The sequence below is a fragment of the Phytophthora cinnamomi genome, assembly GCF_018691715.1.
Source record: "Phytophthora cinnamomi strain GKB4 chromosome Unknown Contig39, whole genome shotgun sequence".
NCBI lineage: Eukaryota > Oomycota > Peronosporomycetes > Peronosporales > Peronosporaceae > Phytophthora > Phytophthora cinnamomi.
In genome coordinates this window covers 1,309,749-1,327,830 of record NW_027150972.1, presented here as the reverse complement: position 1 = coordinate 1,327,830, position 18,082 = coordinate 1,309,749, and the positions used below count along the sequence as shown (strand labels likewise).

At 53.6% G+C, this 18,082-nt stretch overlaps 3 protein-coding genes across 3 annotated transcripts; 2 read left to right on the top strand and 1 right to left on the bottom strand.

The window, feature by feature from the left end:
• Positions 1–228: 228 nt before the first annotated feature.
• IUM83_10707 (uncharacterized protein) lies at positions 229–1,194 on the bottom strand (the record flags this gene model as incomplete). The annotated part of the gene is made up of 1 exon (XM_067935223.1): positions 229–1,194. The coding sequence occupies one exon, from the start codon at positions 1,192–1,194 to the stop codon at positions 229–231; it is 966 nt and encodes a 321-aa protein (XP_067791574.1).
• A 4,015-nt stretch (positions 1,195–5,209) lies between these two features.
• IUM83_10706 (Transposase, Tc1-like protein) lies at positions 5,210–6,520 on the top strand (the record flags this gene model as incomplete). Its single annotated transcript, XM_067935222.1, has 1 exon — positions 5,210–6,520. One exon carries the CDS (start codon positions 5,210–5,212, stop codon positions 6,518–6,520), a length of 1,311 nt encoding a protein of 436 aa, XP_067791502.1.
• Positions 6,521–8,201: 1,681 nt separating this feature from the next.
• Positions 8,202–8,498, top strand: IUM83_10705 (uncharacterized protein; the record flags this gene model as incomplete). The annotated part of the gene is made up of 1 exon (XM_067935221.1): positions 8,202–8,498. The coding sequence occupies one exon, from the start codon at positions 8,202–8,204 to the stop codon at positions 8,496–8,498; it is 297 nt and encodes a 98-aa protein (XP_067791436.1).
• Between the last annotated feature and the right edge of the window lie 9,584 nt (positions 8,499–18,082).

Genomic DNA, 18,082 nt, shown 5'->3' with positions numbered 1-18,082 from the left:
TTCACAAACTCACGAACAAGTACCAAGAAAGCTAGAAAATGTCGATGACTCTCAATTGAAAATAAAGCATCCATTTTTCCCTACATGTAATTGCTGTTTGAACGTGTGGGCTCTATCAGCTCGTAGTACGACAAACGGGCTTAACCTGTGTCTTCAAGTCGGTGTAACGCCCAAACATATACTCACTTACATATCTTCGCGCTATAGCGCCCTCCTTCCTCTCGGAGTCTAATTGCGGCGACGACGACGGCCGTTGCACTTGCTGTTCGGGGCCGGCGCCATCTCGGGCGTGTCGGCCGACGGCGCCTGCGTCCACGTGGTCGGCGACTCCGGGGCGGGGGTGGTAGGAGTCTGCGAGTTGTCGCCGGTCGAGGGCGAGTCACCCGTCGAAGGCGAGTCGCCAATGGATGGAGAGTCTGAGTCGCCCTTGTCCTTGCTCGAGGGCGAGTACGAATCGCCCTTATCACTGCTCGAAGGGGAGTTCGAGTCGCCGGTGGAAGGCGAGGTCTGCGAGACGTTGGAGCCATCGTCGGTGGACGGAGACGTCTGCGAAGTGTTTGAGCCATCGCCGGTCGACGGCGTGTTCTGCGAAGCACCTCCGCCGGCAGGGCCCGTCAGAGGGATACAGTTCTTGTACGCCTGCCACACCGTCTTGCCATTGAGACGCTGCAGCGCCAGCCAGTAGAAGCGGAACATGCAGCCGCCCGAAGCGCACGACGAGTAGTCCACAGGCTTGAAGATAGCCGTCGTCGCTTGGGTGCCGTCGCCGTAGGCGCTCTGACAGTCGTCGTTCTGAAGGACCATCTTGTCGTCCAGCCAGATCTCGCACGGGCCAGCGTGCACAATACCACGAGAGAAGGTGGCGGTGCCGTCCGTAGGCGGATCCACAGGCTTTCCGTTCGGGTCCGTGAAGCCGCAGTCCTGGCCGAACGCCTTGTTGCCGTCCATCAGCGTGCGGACGTCCTTGTAGTTGTTGGCGGGGGCCAGCTTCTTGAACATGGACAGGAGACCCTCGTCACCCTTGGACTCGTCCCAGCCACCCTTCCACAGCGGCGCGATCTCGACCACCCAGTCGTTGGTCTTCTTGTCCTTCCACGACGGCTCCGGCTTGGCGATGTAGCCGTGGGCCTGCACGTAGTCGACGGTCGTGGCAACCGCCGCCACCATGGCAAGAATTGACGTCGAGGACACCATTGCTGTTCTGTACAACTGCGTTGTCGAAAAGTGGTGAAGACGCGCTGCAAATTGAGGAATGAGCCCAGACATCGTCGAGCGGGACCAAAACGACGGCGATCCGGCGGGTTTACGACATTTTACGTCCGTCCCCCCCCCCCCCCCCCCCTGTCCAAAAACCTAGCAGATTAACGGATCGTTAGTCTCTGTATTAGTTGCCTGCCGGTTGATTAAGAAGGTGCATTTTTTCTCGAGATTTTGCTTTCGGACAGCGTGAATTCGTAGCATCTGGAGTGGAGCGGCTGTGATGAACGCGAACGACGCAATGAGGCTTCTCAAAAACGTAGAACATACGGCCAGAGTATCCATACTTCCACCGCCCAAGTCCAGTTTGCTCAGGTTTCCGGCTGTACAGTGTCGCTTAGTGTCTCTGTTGATACATATGTACCTACCTGTATTGTCACTGTCGGCTCGAACGGCGTATTATATCACCAGCTGGGATTTGATGGTCGCAGGTGTCGGATGGTTTCAAACTTCGACTGCATCTTCGTCTCGGTGTCGAGTTGGTCATTTAAAAGACCACCGCAACGGTGGCAACCTCCAGAAATCCGTCGGTACTTCTTCGCGTACGCGTGCAGCTGCCGCGTCGATACAGTATGTGCATGGCGCTAGCCACAAAATGCATGTGCTTGTTGCACAAGAAAGCCGATACATGTAACGTAACGCTGAACGACGCCACCCTATCCCATTTCCAATCGCAGCGACTGCGGGCCATCCGCTCAAGATCGGTGATTGGTGATTCGTGGGGTTGTGCGAGACTGCATGAACGACAGTCTCCGCCGTGTCACTGACACTGTCAGGATGTGCTGGCACCTTCACATATTCCGTTGGCCCGGCTGGATTCCGCGATGCGACTGCCGTGACCAGGACTTTACATCACCCGAGTTGCCTAACATCACAGTTACAGTACCTAATGGACGTAAGTATGTTCGCCAATTTACACTTGCTCCTCCAGGTTTCTATCGACGCTTGCCTCTCCTTCAGTGAAGGCATCACTGCGCGACGGCAAGCGACCCCATCTGAGGACCCGATCCCTTGACCGGCTGGATGGAAGAGGCTGCTGGCGTGTGCCGCGGCAAATCTTGGTACCACAACTAATTGCTGTCATTGGTTGTGGAAGTAAAAGCGAAGCGCACTTGGCTCCCCACGAAGGTCGTCCACATCGTCCGTTGGTCGCTCTTGTTAATCGAAGGCCGTTGGCAGTCGCTTTATGCTGGACACAGGCGGATGAACTTGTCCAGCCACCATTTTCGTCGCAGTGGTCATTTCTTCAGCCTCGTCGCTCTTGGCGTCTGGCCGTCCCTCTTCCCAGTAGCATACTGTACCAGCCGCTCTCTGCGAGACCAGCGGGTTGACCATCTGCGTGCTGCCGTGCTGCCTCGTTAGTCACCCCTGGCTTCGTCCGCGCCAAAACGCGCTTGTGCTAACCGAACGCCTTGGACTCACTGCTTGCCCCGCGCTGGTAATTCCCAGCACCACTAGGTACCGCATGGCAGCGCCCCATCATTCGTTCGCCGCATGATCGCCGCCGCGCTGGTTTCGTGACGCGACTTACCTGCTCGAAGGAAAATGTCTGAATGGGCTCTCGTCACGTTCCTCCTCGCGGAGCCTGGGTTCTCAGCATCGCGATTTTTATTGTTGACAGGAGAAGGAAGTTGAACGCAGTGTCCGCGACTTTTTTCGGGGTGTCCAAGATTGCAGCAAATCATGGCGAACTGGCACACCGAAAAAGGGTGTAGGCAGGGATTGACAGTAATCCGATTAAAAGTACTACAATTCACTGATACCTATAGTAAAAATGATGCTCAAAATGATGTAGTAGCTAGTAATCTGGGACGAGGTAACAACTAATATTACTGCAGTAGCTAGTAACTCAGATCGACCCCATGTATTACTATCAACTACTGTCGCATACTTGAAGAAATCCAGAGGCGTGTGGCAATCTCCCGCTTCCACAAAGCAGGAATTCTGGTTCGGCCTCACGCAAGCTCATGTGAATCACTGCTTGATTGGAGACGGATAGACGTGTGGGGTCTCTAGGTCCGGGCAGCATTTGCAAGAGCTCAATCGTCACACGAGCAAGCCGGTCGTCGTGCTGGTGACACCAGTCTTGCAGATCTAGACTTCTCAGCCCTCATTCTGCAATTTTCCAGCAACACCAGAACCACCAGCAACGACCAAGAACACTCTCGACCTGCCACTCTTCATCCCCATGAAATGCGCGACTGTTCGTTCGCCGAGTTGACGACGACCGATCCGTGTGTCGCCTGCAAGAGTGGAGTTCATCATCTGTGCAGTAAGCCGACAGCGTTTTCTGCAAAGGTGGCTTGAGTACTCGATGGGCTGGACCGCCGTGGCACTGCAGCAATCAGCGCAGGAGGGGGTGAGCACGAACGACTTTACTCCGTTGCTGACGGTTCGTCGAAATGGAGTAGTTTGCTGGCTTGTGGAGGCCCTCTGCGAGCATGTGGACATTCGACATTCTCCATTGGTTTCGCGATGTCGGTAGCGTGAAGTTTCCATCTGTCGCGGTGTAGCCCTTCCAACGCGTTCCGAGAGCGTGTATTCTCGACAAGGGGATTTGTGATGAGCAGCTTTCGGACGAGAACCGACAACGAACGCGCGGAAATGCAGGCCCTTCTCAAGCGTAATCGAGCGGGAATCCGAGCCTGACAGCGATGGCTGACGATGCAGGAGGTCGACCACTGAAACTACTAGGAATTACTGGACATTGCTACAGTAGTATTACTACAGTTATGGAGATCTCCTGAAATGATAGTAATGTTACTACAGTAAGTCGGTAGCCACAGCTGCCCTATTAATACAGTAGTTTCGGGAAAATTCGTGTTACCGTCAATCGCTGCCTGTAAGTCTTCCGGCGCAATCTATGGTACCTACACACCTTGCAGCAATCTACCGTTAAATAGACAACCAGTAATATCAATGAAGTGAACCATGTACTGCAAGGGGTTGCTTCAGTAGTGCGCTCATCGATTTTTTTTTATTTCACCCAGTGTCCGTGTCCGAACCGAGAGCTCTTCTCGCTATCCCAAGATTAAAACAATCCGGGGCACGCATAACGGGACTAAATGTACATGTATCGGGGCTTTTACACGACTTCGAGCAGGGTCTAGTATCGCAACGGTCTAATCGTACACTAGTGGTCAAGCTTTTGGCAACGAATGCCAAACAGCTTAATGGATTGCACTGCCCTGGCACCTTGACATTGATTCCAAGAGCTGCTGCAAGCAACTTGGGGGGGGGGGGGGTATGGGAGACTTCCTACTTGAAAAAAACTTACCCCGCCACCAGTAACTCTTATCCCAGGGCCCCTTTCCCACTACGTGGTTACCCTTGTCCTGAAAATGAATCTAAAGTCGCATTTCAACCGGTTTCATTCTAACCCATCGTTGGGTTAAAATTGTAATCAAACACTACGAAAACGTGTTACATGTATGCATATCTTTTGGGAAGGAGCCCACGAGAAGACACCGCTTTCCAGTCCCACTGGAAAAAAGTTAATTCCTACATGCGTCCCGCCCAATCGAGAGCTTCAGCACCATCGAACCCTCGTTCGCGTACATTGAGCAGTACTGGAACTCCAGTAGATGTATACAACATCGTCGATGGCGAGTGTACATTTCGGTGGCCTCTGGACAGATCACCACAGTCTAACGCACATCATGTACAGTACTCCTCCGTCTCAAAATTGATGTCCCATTGTTGTAGAACACATGCGCGTTTTGTCAATATTTGGTATTTTGCAGCGCGGTTTGGCAAAATACGACACGGCGCGTTCTCACGGTTTGAACCGTGTGCTTATTTACTCAGCCCGGTTAGTTTTGACAGCAGAGTGACGAAATGAATGGCCTCGGAGGTGATTTAAGAGCTGGGACAGGGCGGCAGATCGCAGATGTCACCCTTCCTCCTCAAACCAAGCGTCCAGATCCGCTCATTCTCCTACTTTCCCAGTCCAATGGAGGTTTCAAGCACGCCGCGAAGGCGGGAGCTCACTGACATCGACCGCGAGCAGGTCATTGTGTCGCTGCTGCAGCGATCGGTGAACGGCGTTCCTCGACGAGGCGCCGTGAAGGGGGTGGCGGACAAGTACCAAGTCAGCCCTCGCACGATCTCAAGGTTATGGCGGCGCGCGAAGGAGGAGGAGGCCAAGTCGGGCCGACTGTGTGCTGAGTCTCGCCGCCGTGATCGTGGCCGCCCAATGGCGGATTTGTCGGCCAAGCTGGAGCGGCTGCGGATTACCCCGCTGGAGCAGCGCAGCACATTGCGCTCTGCAGCGTTGTCATGCGGTGTGTCGAGAGCAACCCTGCAGCGTCGTGTCAAGGACGGGAAGCTCGTGGCACACACTAGCAATGTAAAGCCACTCCTGACGGAAGAGAACAAGGTAGCAAGACTAACCTGGTGCATCGGGCATGTTGAGCCATTGTCTTTGCTGTTTAGAGACATGAATGACACCATTCATGTAGACGAAAAACTATTCTACATGACAACCGTCCGCCGCCGATACTATCTTCTTCCTGGCGAAGCAGAGCCCCACCGCCAAGTTCGTTCCAAGCGCTACATCACTAAGGTGATGATGCTTGCTGCGGTAGGAAGACCAAGATGGGGCGAGGCCTCGGGCTCCTCTTTCGACGGAAAGCTAGGCATATGGCCCTTCATCGTGCGGGAAGCTGCTGTCCGCAGCAGTTCCAGGCGTCCGGCGGGGACAATCGTGACCAAGGAAGGCCGCGTAAATCAAGGCACCTATCGTGCAATGTTGATTGAGAAGCTTCTACCTGCTGTTCGCGAGCGCTGGCCGGCCGCAAGAGACGGTGTGCATGTGCGCGTGCAGCAAGACAACGCCCCTGCCCATATTAGCGTTGACGATGCTCAGTTTGCCGACGCCGTGCAGCAGCAGGAGCTGGATATCGAGCTGTGCTGCCAACCGCCGAACTCCCCGGATCTCAACTGCTTGGACTTAGGCTTATTCGCAGCCATACAAGCCCGCCAACGTCTGCGCACACCTCGCAGCTTTGATGAGCTCATTGATGCCGTTACAGCAGCGTACTGGGAGCTGCCGCCATCGACAATTAATGCCGCGTTCTTAAGCCTGCAGGGGTCGATGGACTTGTGCATTCAGGATACAGGAGGCAACACGTTCAAGCCTCCTCACATGGCCAAAGCGAAGCTTCAGCGGGAGGGAAGACTTCCTCTGAGCCTTCAGTGCTCCCCCAAAACAGCCGTAATTGTGTTGCAGCGTTACAGGGAACAGACTACTCACCATAGTTAAATCAAATACAGTTTGAGGACATCATTTTTGAGACAAAAAAAGAGTGGGATAGGACATCAATTTTGAGATGGAGTAGTACACACTCTACGTCGCGCTGTCGTACAAACTAGACCCCACACTGAAAATGAGTCGTTGCGACGACGATGCTGTTGAGGTTGCACTTCGCTGTCTGATCGACTGGATCCCTACCGCGAGGCAGACGGCCTGCGCATGCTAGCACATGCCACCGGGGTCTGTGGTTGAAGATGGGAAGATCTCGCAACCTGATTGGCTGGACTATCTCTGATACTGGAATGCGATTGGACGACAACTTCAATTTGGGTGCTTATGATTTGCATGTGTTGAGTCAACCGTTTTGAGCCGCAGCCGTGACTAGGCGGATCAGTCTTACGACTGGCAACTTCGTTTGGACCGCAGCCGAGATCGTTTGGACCACATCTACAAGCCTCACCTACTAGGGAACATTGCATACAGTAGGGACTGCTAGCTGGCAAACACACTAACCTAAATCGAGCTCACTTTCGGATTTCCTTCCAACTACTCACTCGACTACCAAGCCTCATTCGCACACTCTCAATTGATGCACGGTATCGTCACGAGAGTCATACAGATTTCCCCGGCAAAGAGAGAAAGGTCGGACCAATAAAGTCTGCGAAGCTACAAAGTTGGTACGGCCATCGCAGAAAGGCAAACGTACTGAATTACTACATTTAATAGTCTGATGGGTCTTAGGTATTTCTTCGACGACAGGTTTTTGGACTTGGGCTTTGTCGGCATCGTGACCTTTTGATGATTGAAGAGAAGTAGCACACGCAGGCCGTCACTACAAAAAGAAAATGTCACTGCGAGCCTTTCATTTCTCGTTGTCACCTAGCAACCTGCATGCGTGCATCCTTTCCGCGAGACTGCCTACATTACCGTGTTTCAGTAGAACTAGTCCTTGTCCACTGCAAATCCCTTGCACGATCACATTCTTTGTCCGAAGTAAATAGCTGCTCGCAATTCTCTCTTTGCCGGGGAAATCTGTACTGAAGTGAGATATAAAGTACGAGAAAGCACAACGTTGGCAAATTTCGCGCCTGGTGGGTTTTCGAAACTCGGCCACCACAGTTGAACAAAAAGCTTTCCAACATTACGACCTACCGGCTTCGTCGTATGAAGAAGGCTAGACATCTGGAAGGAGCATGGTTTTCGTGATATTTGCGTATATCGGATTGGCTCGTCCGTAGCAGCTGGTGGAACAATCAGATGCGTACTTTCAAAGTACATGTAGATCCCGTTTATCGTGCGCCGTGCATGATGTTAGAATCAACAGTCCTCCCCACAAAGTGATGAACTGCCTCCTCCCAAAAAAACTTTTCTTACGCGATCATTGCACTAAAATAAAAAAAATCAACAAGCCCGTTCGAGATCACAATTTGAGATGGGAACCCTTTTACACTTCGTTTCTACCACCTCTGTACCTTCACAGGTTGAGGTCCCCAGCGAATTCACTCGCCATTTCGACATTTATAGTTTCCCGGATCAAGCAGTTACAATCCAACCGGTCATGGTTTCAACTGCGTCCCTCTTTGCTGTTACTGCCTAGGCAGTGACCGGCTGCCTTAATACAGTCCAAGCCCATGGATACATGTACATACCCCAAGCGGTCCCTCTCGTAAAGCACAAGAAGGACAAGACGATGTCGTCGTGGATTGTCCAGATCGAGCCCCAGTTCGATGCCGACTGGAATTCGGTTTCTGACGACACCGAGCTCATCGCGTTGTACGCGGAGAAGGCGAAGGCGGCTGGGTACGAGAACAACATCAAGAAATTGTTAGACAGCGACGCGAAGTTGTACGGCGCTGATTGCGGCTACAGCGATCCGAACGCTGACCCAAGCAGCCACCGTCTGATGGCACAGCCACGTTCTCGCGCGGAGTTGCCCACCATGTACGAAGAGGAACAACTGGGACTCTGCATGAGCCGACGTTATTAACTTACCTCTTGTCTATGAACAGGGTCCATGTGAAATCTGGCTGGACGACACGATGGTCCTTCATGACAATGACTGCGCGAAGACGTTCGGCACCTCCGACGTAGTGGGTTTGAGGTTGGATAGCCTCATCCAGCCCGTGCAGTGGGCGGCAGGCTGATCTTCAGATTGGCAGTGGCGAGTTGCCACTGCCAACCATCGAGTTGATGGTACGACGATCGTAGGTTTGCTGCCCGATCTGGCAGTAGCGTACATAGCAATAGTAAGAGTCAGTTTAAGTTTTGCCAGCAAATACACCAGGCAAGAAGCTTTAGGGAGTGCCAGCTCCCCCGGTTGGTGTTCTTGTGCGAAACCCACCACACCGACTATGAAACGATGAAGTCAGTGTTCAAGCCGATCGACTACTCGTCTTATTCGTCAAGCGGGTGCATGCTGCGCTTCTACTGGTTGGCTTTCCAGGGGAGCACTACCGGCAAGAGTAAATACGTCTGGCAAATCTACAGCACGTCACGATCTCATATCGATGAGTAAGAGTTCCGCTAACGCTGTGCCACACAGAGAACTGCGTGCCGCTGGCAGGGTCAACTGCGGGTCAAACTAGCACAGCTTCGACTGCATCCAACACAACTCAAACGGCGGGGGGGGGGAGGGGGGCTCCTCGACTGGTTCCTCGTCTACAGAGACCCCCGCTACAAGTCCAGCTAGCGGAGATCAGACCGCTCAAGCCCTGACATCCAAAGATGCGACAACGCCGCAAACTACTGCCATGGCGTCGAAGGCACCGGCCCCTGTCACGCCCTCGACAACGGACAAATGCAAGGCTCCCAAGAGGAAGCGCGTGTAGATTACAGTGTCGTGATGTTGGCCCCTGCCCAAACTCAACAAGACGTGAGTTCATCGGATGTAGTTCAATAAAGTGCTTTGTTTTAAACACGATGCTGTCGCTCGGTAACCTTGTGCGCATATAAAAAAGGATAATTCCAGTTTGAACTGCGTGATCCCTTAAACTTTGGGTCCCTCAACGGTACGGTACACCTGCCACGAAGCATATTTATTAATGAGCAAAATGACTGCAAAGGTCTCGAGAACTAGCTCTGCTACATGCAAGTCAGCTAGTGCTCGAAGAAACCTGCGCCTCATGAACACTGCAACTGCATAAACAGCCTCGTAATCGACTCGACTCTATACTAGCCGAACTTCAAGAGTCGCTATGATCTGCGGCCTCGAACTGCTTGATCAGGAGCTGCTCGCGTATGTTCGCTCGCCTTCGTCCATATTCAACACTTCGGACTTGCAAAGCAGTGAGTGTACAAGTTTTACTGTCGGGACAAACATCTGAGTGGATATCAAATCAGATGAGGAGAGTTCTCCTCCTGTTGAACCTTACTGTGCATGTGCATGTATGGCGACACATAGGCAATTCGGAATTACCAATTCCAAACAACCCAACGACGTCACGATTTTCACACTGTTCGAGTCGAACTTCACCGGTAAAATCGCTACCTTAACTCGAGAGGAGCGACATGATTGAGCATGGGATCTGTTAGTCATCCAGTTTTGCATTACAGCGCGAACAATATCATAATTTGCAAATTGAGGCAAATTGAGGTGAGCCCGTCAAAACTTTAGGATTCAGCACCGTGTTTGGTTCGGAGAGTGGCGCTTAGTGTTACTGCCTCAGTGTCCTCCCAGATACCTAATTTTTTACGTTAAAGAATATCATTACGTAGTCCGAGTGCGACCACAAGTGGCGATACGGCGAGACGAGTACCTTGAGCCGCCCAAAAGCATGCTATCATCCGGCTTTTACACTTGCTGTCTCAGATCGTTTAGGTGGCAACGCGCTGTGTAGTGGGTCTACTTTGGCTCACCACTTTAGCTTACACGTGGCGCTACGTGTATGAGGAAGCGTAGGAGTTTATTAATAATTTGAATTAATTATACTTGAGTCCACAAGTATAATATAAATCAAATAAAACACCAAGTAGCTATTTTAAGGTAAAATGAGAACTGTATTGTTTGTAAATTGATCTTCCTCCTAAATCTGCTAAAACTGTTTATCATCTATGAAAGGGGTTGACAGCGGCTGGCTGTCAGAGCCACGCTAATATGTATGTCTCTGATTGGTAGAAAGATGCTGCTTTCTACCAATAGGATCTTTGGGTAGTTGTGGACCACTCATTGTGGTGGCCCACTTCAATGTATCCATTGGTGTGTCTTACACCAAGGTGAGGAAGTATCTAAAACTTTACAGATATCCTATCTGTTAAATTCACAAGTGGCTTGCAGCCACTAGGGCGTGTAACCCCGTTACACCATCCCCCCCTAAGGTTAGACGCGCGGGGTCTCCGCACGTCAATCTTCGGAATTGACCATTCGTCAATTCTCCGCGTTTGGAGAAGAAATCCGCGCTCATTCAACGATGAGCGCGCCTCAGAAGAAGTCCGCAAAGTCGGTGGGGAGTCATCTCTCCATCGACGACTACTTCGAACGCCAGAAGGCGAAGTACGGCGACGTCTTCGACTTCGACGACGACGATGAAGATATGGAGGGCGAGGAGGACTCGCCCTCTAAGTGCAAAGACTCAGTGTCGAGCGAATCGCTCGACCCTCATGCCAAGAACATTCGCCCGCGTGAAGGGGACGAATCGGACGCTTCGAGCTCGAAGCGTTCGCGAACTGAGAGCGATACCCCACTCGCTTCCGCTGGGGCTCTCAGTTCTCCGCGCGCTGCAACTGCAGCGCGTGATTTCAAAGCTCAAGGCTCTCCGCGTGCTGCGTCTGCAGCGCGCGATCCGTGGATGCCGTCCGCGTCCGAGATCACGGACCGGTATGGGAACTCGGTACCTCCGAATGAGGTGCCGCTGTACGTATGCAGCGCCATCAAAGATGATGCCGTGGCTGCCGAGCCGCACTTTGATGAGGAGACGCATCAAAGGCGCGATTATTACATCGGACTCTTCCATGAGCTCCGATGGTTCCAAAGCAAGAAGACATCTTCTCGCAGCAAAGTGCCCGAATGGCAGGCACTTTGTCAAAGTTGGAATGCTTTTGTTACGAACTTCAACTATAAGCCGAGTGCTTACCGTGATCGGATTAAGCAAGCGCGTGATCGCTTCGAGACGTACTCGAAGCGTGGAAAGCTGGAGCAACTTCATGTTGCTGCTGAGGAGGCAAATGTGCCGTGCGCTGTGCCCGAGGGCTTTCAGTGCACGAAGTGCTTTCCAGGCGCGGTCCGCTTGAGCGACCGCGACCTGAACGGGTACACGTCGTTCCGTGTGCCCGAGAGTCTCAAGAACTCCGTGCTAAGTTCTTAGCACGTGAGGGTTCGGGCGCTAGCGATGATCGCAGCGCTCGTGTTACTTCCGCTGCGCCAGCGCGTACTGCTCCTCGTACGCCCTCACCATTTCCGGAACGTCCTCCAGCAAGACGTTCCGCGGCTCCCATGTATCTCGATGGGAGGAAATCCTCTCCAACGAATACGAAAACGAGCCCCTTGAGGGTTCGTTTTCGGGATACTATGGTCAACAATCCGCTCAACAATCCAGCGGGTTGAGCCGCGGTGTCACGGATCGGCGGTGGCGGGGGTGGGAACACGCCCCCGGTATGATCATCCCCGGGCTGATCAGTATGAGCCTCTCCACGACCGGGTGACCGCCGTGGAGCGTCTGCAGGGCGCTGAGTTCGCCGCCCTGAAGCAGGAGCTGGCGAACCAGAAGGCCCAAGTCGCGGCGGTCTCGCAGACCGCCTCGAATATCCAGGTCGAGCTGGGGACCCAGATGAAGGGGTTGCTCCAGCGCGTCCGCGCGCTGGAGGAGAGGCTGCTCGTCGTCGAGGCCAAGTCCTCCGCTTCTGCCTCGGCTCCTGCCGAGGTTTCGGGTCAGCCGAGCTAGATGGCTCGTGCTGCAGTGTAGTGGGTCTAACTTGACTCACTACTTTAGCTTACACGTTGCGCAACGTGTATGAGGCAGCGTAAGTACTTAGTAATTACTTAGGTTAATTATATTTGAGTACACAAATATAAGTTAACTTAGACAAGACTCCAAGTAGTTAGTTTAAGGTAAAATGAGAACTGTATTGTTTGTAAATTGATCTTCCTCTAAAATCTGCTAAAAACTGTTTATCATCTATGAAAGGGTTGGCAGCGGCTGGCTGTCAGAGCCCCGCTAATATGCATGTCTCTGATTGGTAGAAAGATGCTGCTTTCTACCAATAGGATCTTTTGGGTATGTGTGGACCACTCACTGTGGTGGTCCACTTCAATGTATCCATCGGTGTGTCTTACACCAATGTGAGGAAGTATCCAAAACGTTTAACAGATAACCTATCTGTTACATTCACAAGTGGCTTGCAGCCACTTGTACGTGTAACCCCGTTACACCATCCCCCCTTAAGGTTAGACGCGCGGGGTCCCCGCACGTCAATCTTTGGAATTGACCATTCGTCAATTCTCCGCGTTTGAGAAGAAATCCGCGCTCATTCAACGATGAGCGCGCCTCAGAAGAAGTCCGCAAAGTCGATGGGGAGTCATCTCCATCGACGACTACTCGAACGCCAGAAGGCGAAGTATGGCGACGTCGTCGACTTCGACGACGACGATGACGACATGGAGGGCGAGGAGGACTCGCCCTCAAAGCGTAAAGACTCAGTGTCGAGCGAATCGCTCGACCCTCACGCCAAGAACGTTCGCCCGCGTGAAGGGGACGAATCGGACGCTTCGAGTTCAAAGCGTTCGCGAACTGAGAGCGATACCCCACTCGCTTCAGCTGGGGCTCTCAGTACTCCGCGCGCTGCGCCTGCAGCGCGCGATCCATGGATGCCGTCCGCGTCCGAGATCGCGGACCGATTTGGGAACTCGGTACCTCCGAATGAGGTGCCGTTGTACGTATGCAGCGCCATCAAAGATGATGCCGTGGCTGCCGAGCCGCACTTTGATGAGGAGACGCATCAAAGGCGCGATTATTACATCGGACTCTTCCATGAGCTCCGATGGTTCCAAAGCAAGAAGACATCTTCTCGCAGCAAAGTGCCCGAATGGCAGGCACTTTGTCAAAGTTGGAATGCTTTTGTTACGAACTTCAACTATAAGCCGAGTGCTTACCGTGATCGGATTAAGCAAGCGCGTGATCGCTTCGAGACGTATTCGAAGCGTGGAAAGTTGGAGCAACTCCACGTTGCTGCGGAGGAGGCGAATGTGCCGTGCGCTGTGCCCGAGGGCTTTCAGTGCACGAAGTGCTTTCCAGGCGCGGTCCGCTTGAGCGACCGCGACCTGAACGGGTACACGTCGTTCCGTGTGCCCGAGAGTCTCAAAGAGCTCCGTGCTAAGTTCTTAGCACGTGAGGGTTCGGGCGCTAGCGATGATCGCAGCGCTCGTGTTACTTCCGCTGCGCCAGCGCGTACTGCTCCTCGTACGCCCTCACCATTTCCGGAACGTCCTCCAGCAAGACGTTCCGCGGCTCCCATGTATCTCGATGGGGAGGAAATCCTCTCCAACGAATACGAAAACGAGCCCCTTGAGGGTTCGTTTTCGGGATACTATGGTCAACAATCCGCTCAACAATCCAGCGGGTTGAGCCGCGGGTGTCACGGATCGGCGGTGGCGGGGGTGGGAACACGCCCCGGGTATGATCATCCCCGGGCTGATCAGTATGAGCCTCTCCACGACCGGGAGACCGCCGTGGAGCGTCTGCAGGGCGCTGAGTTCGCCGCCCTGAAGCAGGAGCTGGCGAACCAGAAGGCCCAAGTCGCGGCGGTCTCGCAGACCGCCTCGAATATCCAGGTCGAGCTGGGGACCCAGATGAAGGGGTTGCTCCAGCGCGTCCGCGCGCTGGAGGAGAGGCTGCTCGTCGTCGAGGCCAAGTCCTCCGCTTCTGCCTCGGCTCCTGCCGAGGTTTCGGGTCAGCCGAGCTAGATGGCTCGTGCTGCAGTGTAGTGGGTCTAACTTGACTCACTACTTTAGCTTACACGTTGCGCAACGTGTATGAGGCAGCGTAAGTACTTAGTAATTACTTAGGTTAATTATATTTGAGTACACAAATATAAGTTAACTTAGACAAGACTCCAAGTAGTTAGTTTAAGGTAAAATGAGAACTGTATTGTTTGTAAATTGATCTTCCTCTAAAATCTGCTAAAAACTGTTTATCATCTATGAAAGGGTTGGCAGCGGCTGGCTGTCAGAGCCCCGCTAATATGCATGTCTCTGATTGGTAGAAAGATGCTGCTTTCTACCAATAGGATCTTTTGGGTATGTGTGGACCACTCACTGTGGTGGTCCACTTCAATGTATCCATCGGTGTGTCTTACACCAATGTGAGGAAGTATCCAAAACGTTTAACAGATAACCTATCTGTTACATTCACAAGTGGCTTGCAGCCACTTGTACGTGTAACCCCGTTACACCATCCCCCCCTTAAGGTTAGACGCGCGGGGTCCCCGCACGTCAATCTTTGGAATTGACCATTCGTCAATTCTCCGCGTTTGGAGAAGAAATCCGCGCTCATTCAACGATGAGCGCGCCTCAGAAGAAGTCCGCAAAGTCGATGGGGAGTCATCTCTCCATCGACGACTACTTCGAACGCCAGAAGGCGAAGTACGGCGACGTCGTCGACTTCGACGACGACGATGACGACATGGAGGGCGAGGAGGACTCGCCCTCAAAGCGTAAAGACTCAGTGTCGAGCGAATCGCTCGACCCTCACGCCAAGAACGTTCGCCCGCGTGAAGGGGACGAATCGGACGCTTCGAGTTCAAAGCGTTCGCGAACTGAGAGCGATACCCCACTCGCTTCAGCTGGGGCTCTCAGTACTCCGCGCGCTGCGCCTGCAGCGCGCGATCCATGGATGCCGTCCGCGTCCGAGATCGCGGACCGATTTGGGAACTCGGTACCTCCGAATGAGGTGCCGTTGTACGTATGCAGCGCCATCAAAGATGACGCTGTGGCTGCCGAGCTGCACTTTGATGCGGAAACGCATCAAAGGCGCGATTACTACATCAGACTCTTTCATGAGCTCCGATGGTTTCAAAGCAAGAAGACATCTTCTCGCAGCAAAGTGCCCGAATGGCAGGCACTTTGTCAAAGCTGGAATGCTTTTGTTGAGAACTTCAACTATAAGCCGAGTGCTTACCGTGATCGGATTAAGCAAGCGCGTGATCGCTTCGAGACGTACTCGAAGCGTGGAAAGCTGGAGCAACTTCATGTTGCTGCTGAGGAGGCAAATGTGCCGTGCGCTGTGCCCGAGGGCTTTCAGTGCACGAAGTGCTTTCAGGCGCGGTCCGCTTGAGCGACCGCGACCTGAACGGGTACACGTCGTTCCGTGTGCCCGAGAGTCTCAAGAGCTCCGTGCTAAGTTCTTAGCACGTGAGGGTTCGCTGGCGATGATCGCAGCGCTCGTGTTACTTCCGCTGCGCCAGCGCGTACTGCTCCTCGTACGCCCTCACCATTTCCGGAACGTCCTCCAGCAAGACGTTCCGCGGCTCCCATGTATCTCGATGGGGAGGAAATCCTCTCCATGAATACGAAAACGAGCCCCTTGAGGGTTCGTTTTCGGGATACTATGGTCAACAATCCGCTCAACAATCCAGCGGGTTGAGCCGCGGGCGTCACGGATCGGCGGTGGCGGGGTGGGAACACGCCCGGGTATGATCAGCCCCGGGCTGATCAGTATGCGCCTCTCCACGACCGGGTGACCGTCGTGGAGCGTCTGTAGGCGCTGCGTTCGCCGCCCTGAAACAGGAGCTGGCGAACCAGAAGGCTCAAGTCGCGGCGGTCTCGCAGACCGCCTCGAATATCCAGGTCGAGCTGGGGACCCAGATGAAGTTGCTCCAGCGTCCGCGCGCTGGAGGAGAGGTTGCTCGTCGCCTAGGCCAAGTCCTCCGCTTCTGCCTCGGCTCCTGCCGAGGCTTCGGGTCAGCCGAGCTAGATGGCTCGTGCTGCCGGTATGGCTTCAGCCGTCCGACGTAAAAGGTCGAATGGAGGCGCATGCTAGACGGTATGTCTAGCGTGTATGCGTTGCCGTGCCGTGCCAACACAGTGAACGGCCCGATGAAGCGAGGAGCAAGCTTACTTGCTCCGAGATCCGAAACTGCATGTCTAGGCAGGTTTTGTGTAGCTAACAAAACTAATGAACCAAGTTTAAATTCATTTGTGTTGCCTCTGCCCGCATTGTCTGCGTTCAGCTTCTGTTGATCAACAGAAGCTGCTATTGCGTCTTGGACAAACCGAATCACGGCTTGTCTTTTGGTGATGAAACTGATTGCATCCGAGCTGAAGTCATTCAGCTCGCTCTCCGCTAGAGGCCCTGCCTCTGCGTGGTTCTTTGCGGTGTCTGCGCCCTGCGCAGACCCGTGGTCGTTGGCCTTGTTGTTGTGGGAGTCTGCGCCCTGCGCAGACTCATGTGGTTTGTCCATTGTTGCAGGTGACACTGTGCAAGTGTCAGCGGTTTTCTGCGGCTGCTGTATTGCAGTCGTAGATCCTCCCCCACTTAAAGTGGGAGCCATCACTCCGAGTAAACTCGGTAGGCGTGGATGCCGCATGGCATTCACGTAGAACGGTGTATGCCCGGTCGAGGCATGCACTGAGTTATTGATGGCAAACTCTGCCATCGATAAGCACTCGCTCCAGTATTGGAACGAGTGAGCGTAGCTCTTCAACATATCGACGAGCACGCGATTCACGCGCTCGGTTTGACCGTCCGTCTGCGGATGGTCCGCAGTCGACATGGAAAGCTGGCTCCCAAGAAGTGTAAACACTTCGTGCCACAGGTGCGCTGTGAAGCGCGGGTCTCTGTCCGACACGATGTCGGACGGCATGCCATGGTGTTTGAACACCATGTCGACGAGCAGACGGGCCGTCTGTTTCGCGGTCACCTCTGTCGGCACCGCAGCAAGATGTACCATCTTGCTGAAACGGTCGACGAAGACCACAACACCGGTGTTCCCTCCGCTATCCGGGGGAAGACCAAAGATGAAGTCCAAAGACATGGACTTCCAACACTCCGACGGAGTCGGTAGTGATTGCAGTGGAGCCTGCGCGAATGGCGCAGGCTTCACGCGTTGGCATACCTCGCAAGCACGGATGTACTTGCGCACCCACTTATACTGGTGGTGCCAGTAGAAGTCGCGCGTGAGAAGGACGTAAGTCTTCTCACGTCCGAGATGTCCCGCAGTCGGGGCATCATGATACTCGTACATGATCCTGAGTCGCACGTCATGGTCATTTGGCACGACAACGCGATCTGCGTTGTCGTCGACTGCGTTGTAGAGTAGCAGTCCGTCGTGCACACGAAAGCGGTGTGCACGCGCTCGAAGGTGCTTGGGCAGCTTCTGACGGGACTTGTCAGAAGGCGCTGTGCCATAGGCCAGCAAGAGCTTCGCGTCCGCGTCGTGCGCGTACGCGGCCTTCACATCATCCAACAGAGATGATGTGGGTTTGCTCGATCGCATGGCGTCAATGGCATTGACGTCAACAGCTTCTGCATAGTCCGGCCGACGTGATAACGCGTCGGCCACCACGTTCAATCTTCCGGGTTTGTATTCGACCCGGAAGTTATACTCCGCAAAGAATGAGAGCCATCTCGCCATTCTTTGTGA